This window comes from Gobio gobio (genome assembly GCF_949357685.1).
Source record: "Gobio gobio genome assembly, chromosome: 10".
NCBI classification, from domain to species: domain Eukaryota; kingdom Metazoa; phylum Chordata; class Actinopteri; order Cypriniformes; family Gobionidae; genus Gobio; species Gobio gobio.
This window is the reverse complement of record NC_137116.1, coordinates 48,674,375-48,683,178: the sequence shown is the minus strand read 5'-3', so window position 1 is coordinate 48,683,178 and position 8,804 is coordinate 48,674,375. Positions and strand designations below refer to the sequence as shown.

At 35.9% G+C, this 8,804-nt stretch overlaps 1 protein-coding gene across 2 annotated transcripts in view; it reads right to left on the bottom strand.

Annotated features, from left to right (window-relative positions):
* The window catches only part of def6a (DEF6 guanine nucleotide exchange factor a), a 13,765-nt gene extending 6,430 nt beyond the window's left edge, over positions 1-7,335 (bottom strand). The window contains exons 1-5 of one of the 2 annotated variants that reach the window (XR_013817332.1): positions 7,065-7,222; positions 4,885-5,025; positions 4,456-4,635; positions 1,426-1,653; positions 187-333 (exon numbers count right to left, since the gene is read on the bottom strand). Coding sequence is in view for 1 of the 2 variants with exons in the window: in XM_079827495.1 (XP_079683621.1) it covers positions 187-333; positions 1,426-1,653; positions 4,456-4,635; positions 4,885-5,025; positions 7,065-7,160 (792 nt within the window). In the remaining variant the exon portion in view is untranslated. Of the gene's footprint in view, positions 1-186; positions 334-1,425; positions 1,654-4,455; positions 4,636-4,884; positions 5,026-7,064 lie in introns of both variants that reach the window. The other variant, XM_079827495.1, reaches the window with a different exon arrangement.
* Between the last annotated feature and the right edge of the window lie 1,469 nt (positions 7,336-8,804).

Genomic DNA, 8,804 nt, shown 5'->3' with positions numbered 1-8,804 from the left:
TTGAACTGTGTGTTAATGGCCAGCGAGCGGAAACGTGACCTACTGGCCACAATGTCAATAACCAACTAATTATGCTGACAAGTTCCTTTCGGTCTCATATGCTTTTAATAGGAGGTGACTGTGATACTACGGCAGTTTTTATTTCTAACAAACACATGCTAACCACAGACACTCGTACCACCCTACCTCTACACAGCAGTTTCCATCTAGCTGAATGTTGCCCTTGCGATCTTTGCGGTCCTCGCTGGTGAAGTAAATTAAAGTGCTGGGTTTCAGGGTAAACCAACGCTCTGTCCAGTTTCTCCTCAACTGACCTTTCTTCCACAGATATCCCTGGTGTCAAGAAGCACAACACTTTTATGAATCTCAATATCAATATCTCATATCTCACACACCTATGTCACATTAGAATGTTATCATGGATAAAACGTTTCTCTGGAAATAGTGCTGTTTTTATATAATTGTGTGTGTGTGTGTGTGTTCATGTTTTTTCTGAATAAACACCCACTCATGGGGACTTGTGTCACCTAAATTGAGGTCCCTATGAGGAAACTGTATATAAATCATACAGAATACCATTTTCCAGAGTTTTTTTTTTTTTTTTTTTTTTAAATGTGAAAATGCAGACAATTTTCCAAAAGGATTGTGTTTAGGGGTAGGGTTAGTGTAAGGGGAGGAAATACAGTTTGTACAGTATAAAATCCATTACAGCTATTGAGAGTCCACACAAAGATAGTGAACCAGACGTGCGTGTGTGTGTGTGTGTGTGTGTGTGTGTGCGCGCGCATGCTTGTATGCGTCTGTGCTTATGTATGTGTATGTATATGTTTGGGGTCCGTCATTTTTTAAAAGACATTAATTAATTAATACTTGATACAAGGAAGCATGAGATCAAATCACAGCAAAACTTTTACACTGTCACACAAAATTTGATTTAAAATAAATCTGGTTCCTTTTAGCTTTCCATTCATAAAGAGACATCTTTCATGTATGTATATATGTATGTATGTATGAGTGTAGTATGTATGCATGCATGTATGTATGTATGTATGCATGTATGTATGTATGTATGTATGTATGTATGTATGTATGTATGTATGTATGTATGTATGTATGTATGTATGTATGTATGTGTGTGTACATGTATGTATGTATGTATGTATGTATGTATGTATGTATGTATGTATGTATGTATGTATGTATGTATGTGTGTGTACATGTATGTATGTATGAGTGTAGTATGTATGTATGCATGTGTGTGCACATGTGTATATATTTTTTTTTTCCTACCCATCTATATCTATAGATCTATATAATTTTTATATAAATATTAAACAAATATAAATAATTATAAAAAAAATTATAATATACACATAGATTTTTATTATTATATATGCATGTATAAATAATATATAATGCGAATACCTCTTTCAGAACATCACCCACTATTTCCCTGTACACCTCCTCTATTGCCATGCTGATGGTTTCCTTGACAATGCCCCTTGTTAGTTTCCCAGAATTCATCATCTCCAGAAAGGCCCATACAGAGAAGCCGTTCTGCTGAACGGAATCCTGGGAAATGAAGTCCTCGAGTTCAACAAGGTTCAGCTCAACGCTCATGGCCATGCATAACTTCTTGAGTAAATATTCAACCTGTGAAAAAAAAAACCCAATAACATTTTCATGAGTGATTCTGTGAAGATAAGAGCAGATACATCTGACGCAGCTGTTGAGCCTTTGCCAGCCAGCCTAAAGATATTGCATTCAACAGGCACAATACAAACACATGTTTATTTAAATATTGAAATCATTTTAAATGTATTGTCTTTAGTCCATTCTCTCTTACTTCTTACTTCTCTTCTATGAAACTGTCACAAGTTACATTATAATTTTACCAACAGTTGCAAAACGGGGCACAGGAAATCAACCAAGCTGCAAGACAAGAAACAGCACAAGGGCGGTGGGAAAACAGACGCATTCAGCACAAACAAATAATTGAGAGAAAAAAATTAACCATGCAACTCTGACATCTTCCCACTGACACCAACATCACCCTCGCTTCCTGACAAAAGCTATTTTAAGCATATATTGGCATGTTTTCCCGTTCACAATGAAAAGCAGATAAAATAAAGAGAACATGACAGACCACTAGAAGATCTGGCTGAATGATTTTGTCAGAGACTGAAAAACCTGCAAAGGGTTTGACGATTAAAAGTTTCGGTTGAAGTGGAAAGAAAAAAAAAGAAAACAGAAAAAAGCATATAGTAAATGATGGTCCTGTGGTTAGCAGCAGGTTTACGGCCTGGCTGATGTGATTTACACTGTTCTCAGAAATGAAACCGAGTCAAGGGACAGACAACAGTACAAAATATATATACAGTCTAGTTTTAAAAAGTATTAATAAAGTAGTAATAAAGTATTGTAGGTGTATTTGTAAGTAACTTAAAAATGTATGAATGTCATTGCATTAGATAATGTTAAAAAATATGTTCGAGCTTTTCTCAGAACTAAGTTCACATTTCTGAGGCATTTTTGGACTGTTAACAAATTGGTCCACATGAAGTCACTTCTTAGAATAACCACAGGTGACGTTCAACACATTAACTATTAACAAAATCCATTAGCTTCCGACAACTATGTGTATTTTTGTCTTCATTTTGAACAATATATCTGTCGTTTTATCATTTGAAACCTAGCAAACCTCCTTATGTTAATGCCACTAGGCACGCAATCAAATTCAATTGATACATTTTGCGATAGTCTTTTCTTCTCTATTGTGACGTATATCCGAGTGAAATGGCTTCTCAAACAAGAAAAAAATAGAGTGCTGGACTTGATTTTGTCCATCTGGAATTGATTGGATCATTGGATGGTTGTGGTTTGCTATTGGTCGATCTCATGTGAGGGACAGGTTGTCCCGCTCTCACACCAGTAAACGCATAATCAGAAAAGAGAAAATGTGTCACTGCAAGAGGGAGGGGAAGCTGTTTTGATTTTATGATTAAAATCATTTATAATAAATACAGCAATATTAAAAAAAAAAAAGAAGAACTGTCCATTTTGATTTCAGCGTGGCATTAAGTGAGGGTTAAGTGCACAATAATATTTGGAGCCACTATTTAAAGGATTAGTTCACTTCAAAATGAAAATTTCCTGATATTTTACTCACCTACCATCTCATCCAAGATGCTCATTGCTTTCTTTCTTCAGTCAAAAAGAAATTCAGTTTTTTGAGGTAAACATTCCAGGACTTCCATGGCTATCAAAATGTTGAAGGTCCAAATCCATTCATTTTCAAAGGGCTTCGAAGACGAGGAATAGGGTCTTATCTAGCGAAAGGATCTGTCATTTTCAACAACAATAAAAAAAATAAAAAAAAAGAATATACTTTTGAACCTAAATTGCTCATCTTGCACTGCTCTGCAACGTGCCAATGATTGTATAATCATGTCAGAAAGGTCACGGTAGACGTAGGCAGAAGTTCCGCCCCTGTGTTTACAAAGCACTCTTGCGAAAACTAATACAAGCGGCCTTTAGCAAACAAAAGGTAAAACAACGTTGTCGGACGATTTTGAAGTTGAAGATGGAGTGTTTTTTGGTAAAGGGCGATTGTATTAGTCCTCGCACGTTCGCTTGGGGTGGTACTTCCACCTAGGTCTTGCGCAAATTTTTCGACGTGATTGCGCAATCCGTGGCGAGCTGCAGAGCAGCGCAAGATGAGCAAGTTAGGTTCAAAAGTATATTCATTTTAATTTTTTGGGGGAAAATGACCGATGGTTTTGCTAGATAAGACCCTATTCCTCGTCTGGGATGGCGCAGAGCCTCTGAAGCCCTTCCTTTGAGACTGCATTGATTTTGACCTTCAACATTTTGGTTGCCATGGAAGGCTATGATGTGGAGAAAAATCCTGGAATGTTTTCCTCAAAAACCTACTTTCTTATCGACTGAAGAAAGAAAGACATGAACATCTTGGATGAGATGGGGGGGGGGGTGAGTAAAATATCAGAACATTTTCATTTTGAAGTGAACTAATCCTGTAACAGCCTGCAATCCAGGTAAAGAAACATCTAGTACTACATAGCAAAACTGTGTACTATGGGATTATTTAAGGCTTTTAAAATGTATTAAATAAGACGCATTAAAGGGACAGTTCACCCAAAAATGGAAATGTTGTTACTTACTTACTTATTATGAGTTTCTTTCTTCTGTTGAACACAAAAGAAGATCATTTTACATAATGTTGATAACTAGACAGTTGACGGTAGACTTCCATAGTATTTATTTTCCTACTATGGAAGTCAATGGGTGCTGTCAACTGTCTGTTCTTTAAAATATCTTTTGTGTTCAACAGAAGAATTTGAAAACGTTTGAAACAACTTGAGGGTGAGTAAGTAATGACAACATTTTTCATTTTTGGGTGAACTATCCCTTTAATTCATCCTACATGGTTCTCACCTCATCAGGGATTATGACCAGTGGATATCTGTCCTCCGATAGAAATATGAACAGACACCAGAGCCGAAAGGCGTCTTTTCCAGGTAAAATGCTCTTTCCCTCAGGTCTATAGTTCTTCTTGGCAGTGAGAGTCCAGCAGAGCTCATCCACATTTTCTTTGACAAACGTGCCTTCCACCACCTTACAGAGAGGAGACAAACTCTCAAGTCAGAAATTATCATGCTACAACATCAAGAAATGCAAGAATGTTCATGATAAATTATGACTTTTATCAAAAGTTTATGATGACTGCCATTTCGACAAGCACAACATAGAATCAGTGAATTTTCATTTTTTTTGGTATGAGTGCTGGAGGAACAAACATATTGTCTGACAGAAATTCTCAACAAAATGGCTACTAGTGTATGAGAATGTAGCAAGGCTGTGTACCTTGTCCAGGATGTATTTATTGAGGTAGGGCATGTATCCCTGACTGGACACTGGACCGTCATCATCGTCTCTGAAGTGCTCCTCGAGAGCCGCCGGGTCGTGTGGGATACTCAGAACTGTGTAAAGATTGTGAGACAAGACCTGCAGAGCAACAGCACACATCTTAAACAACCACATTCGCCAATAGTCATAAATACACATAACATTACAGGGGATTTCATTGATACTTCATAGATCAATTCAGCCTTTCACAATCTTTAAATAAAGCTACATTCGTAATTGCAAAATTAGAAAAGATTGCAAAAGACCACAGATCTTGAAATGAAGCAGACCACAGGTAGAAGTATTTATCCATATTAATTTTAGCATTCACTACTCACAGAGGTTTGATTGAATTCATGATATTGATATCATAAGTTATTTTTTATTTACTTATTAATACTTTGAAATACTACACTGTAAACCCTAACACTCAAAATATTAAATTGGCTTGAGTAGGACAAACTTAAATTAAACGAGTTCAGTTAAATTAACTGTTTTCCTTTTACTTTTGAGTTCACAGCACAGACAAATTTCAAGTTAACTGAACTGTTTCCTTGTTTTGAGTTGAATAAACTTAAGTAACTAAATTTAAGTTTAACTGAAACTGGGCTGGGATTTTTTATTTCCCAGCATGCTTTGCCCATGGTACTCAAAAGGGAGCGTAAATGCTAAAATTAAGTGTTAATAATGTTTTTTTTCATAGCAATGGTAAAGGAGATTTAGTAGTGATTAATGTTTTTTAATGTGGGTTTTTGGAGGGTTGCCATCACGTGCTATACCATGCTATTGTTAACATGTTAGCAAATTAGCAAGTTGGGATTTTCTGAATTAGTTTGTTATAGCTTACAAAATATTAATAAAAAACAACAACAACTTATTAGGGTTTACAGTGAACTAAATAACATTAGATCTGAACTCAAAATAAAAAAGTGAATTAACTAAATCTTTTATGTTAATTGCTATCAAAATGTATGAGTTAGCTAACTCAGTACTTCAAGTTAGGAGAAATTAACATGCATGAGAACTACAAACTCAAAACTTGATGGTTCTGCTTACTTAAAATTGGGAAGATCATTATGATGTAACTGATTGCCTCAATTTTCTTTTTTGAGTCAGCTCAACTTATTCAGGTTTACAGTGTACTAGAGACAACAATAGGCAAGATTTTGAAGAATAATTTGCTGTTAGATTCCAAAGCATCACTAAACCCTTCCGGCAACAGCAGGGCTACATTGTGTTACTTCTCTAACTTTGCTCAGGAACTTCTCTAAAGGTTTTTTGAAAATGACATAGCTGAGAGTGTGGACTGAAGTGGAAAAAAGAAAGAAAACAGAAAATAGATTGTAGTAAATGCTAGTCCTGTGGTTAGCAGCAGGTTTAGGGGTGTCTGATGTGTCTCCTCTAGAGAGGGGTAGCTCAAACAAAGATTCTGATCTCAGAGAACACATCCGGTGGCCACTATTCTCAAAGCTGAAGATTCAAAGTTGATCAGTTTGAGCTCATTTACCGCTTCAGACCCACAATGCCCCATGCTCAGAGATGCCCCATTACAGCTGGTCATCTTGAGATGTGGACTGGACTAAACCTAATCATGGGACTAAACTTAAGCAACAATCTTTACATCCATACAAAGGCGTCTGTCCAAACATAACAAGGTTATGTACTGCAGTATATGCTTGTTGAATACACAATTTTGCAAAACTAAACAAGAAACTCAGAAACCTCAAGCCCTATGAGATCGGGCATAATTTGCACTTTAAAATACATGAAAAAAATTGCCGTTCCATAAAAATAATATTTAAATGTATGAATGCACAGACCTCTAAAGGTAGGCTACTTTTATAATTGGTAATTTGTAAATGAAAACCGGTGACCCAGATATTCAGCAAGTTCACCATGTGGCATTTGATGATTTGCTCACACAGGAAACACATCGCAAGCAGTTAAAGCAAGTGCATAGCATTTTTTAAGCATAAGCATAAAACAGGAAGGCGAAAAATAATGTAATTCATTGCCTTTTCTTCTCTTTCAGATTGAGGAATACCCTTTTAAGACCTTGAGATATAAGAGCCGTATGGAACCCCATTTTTCAGCATCCTAAAGTTTTATCATAGTGGATTAAAGGATTTGCAGCTCACCTTTAGTTGTGACTTGGACACCTTTCCACTCTTCTCCACATCTAGAGCGGTGAAAGCGTACCAAATGGACTTGAGCAGTTCTGAGCGCAAGTCCATGACTGCGACAATTTTACGCTCCGTTTTTCCTTTTTTCACTGCCTTCTCTTTTTCTCGCTCTGTCGTTCAAGGCCACCCACACCCACCACACATGAAGTGTGCATCCTCCAACTGGCAAATGACACCCCCTGCTGGGCCAAAACTCAATCAAAAAGAAATAAAGTTCATCAAATGTTTTGATTTGAACAGAATAGAAGTCGTCAAAACAAGAAAAATCATATAGAAAAGTATTTTCTCATACAGAAATGATTGCTATGGGGCAAGTTATGTCAAGTCAAACTCAGTTTACATCTTGCAACTAACAAAGAGAACTAACAAACTCGTTCTAAGTAAATATACAGTTCATCCCTGGGTTTATTTATAAGCTCTGAAAGAAGAAGCACCCAATTGGTCCTATGTTGGCAGGAAACTAACTTTCTCGAAGTTCATTAAAGAGGAACAAAATAAGAAAGAGAGAAAACAAAACTCTTGGAGAGCGAAAGGGTTCTGAATTTGATTAAGCCCTAAATAAAAGTTGTTGTCTTGCAAATTTGAGCTCCTCAGACCCTCAACGGGAAACTTTTTATAATCTCCAAAAACAACCCCGCAAAAAATTAAACAGTCAAGATATTTCAAAAATCCCCAAAATTCAACAGAAAAACAATAAAATAAAATGAAGGTTACTAAGGATCATTTAGCATGTGACATTTTTAAGTTAAGCACATTGACCCACAATAATAAAAAAGAAAGACTTAAATTCATTCAAATAATTAAAATGTATGCATCACACTAGTATTTGTTACATCATATTTCATTTATATGGTTTTTTTTTTTTATTTACAAAAAATTTAAATTCTTTTTATCACATACATATTAAATTAATGGTAACACTATTTTACAATGTCTTTGTTAGATATCTCACATGTACTTACTATAGTAATCACAGTAAATTATGCACAAGCAACTAAACCCTTTCCCTAATTATAGAGTAAGTACATGCTGTTAATTAATATTACGCAGTATTTTCTTGTATAATAAGGTTAAAGATTTAAAAATGTCAGGAAAAATAATGTCACAATGAGGTAAAATATGACCCAGACATTTTGTTCAACTTTCTTTGGGTGATAACAAAACTTATATTTACATTAAAAGCTGGGTTTCCCACTAGAGTATGGATTACAATTAAAAAGTAACAAACAAACAAACAAAAAAATTCTATACCAAATTTACAGTTTACTGATGCAAATGTTTAGCCTGGATACCAGCCGAACTTAGCCCATTTGAGGTCAGGAAGTTTGGTCTGGACTTGATTGGTTGTGTAGCAACTATGCTCAACCCAGAGCTGTTCGGACCAATCAAATTGTCAGGGCGGGCTTTATACGATGATGGACAGATGATCAACAGTAATGTAATCATCCACGTCACCAAAGAGCGCTTGGGTTGAATTTGTTCTAATCCTAAATGGAGAACTTGTTTGTATATGCATTCACCTTTACTATTTATCTTAAAAATGATGATGGTGTTGGTAAGTACTCCGTGTCTCTTTAAATTCTTTTTTACAACACCGGCAAAGATCGTTTACACTCATCTACTTCTTCCAGCGTGCGTGCAGTTGAGTTCTGTTGACAACTATGCGTCGGTCAACATACGTCACTTACTCCGTTG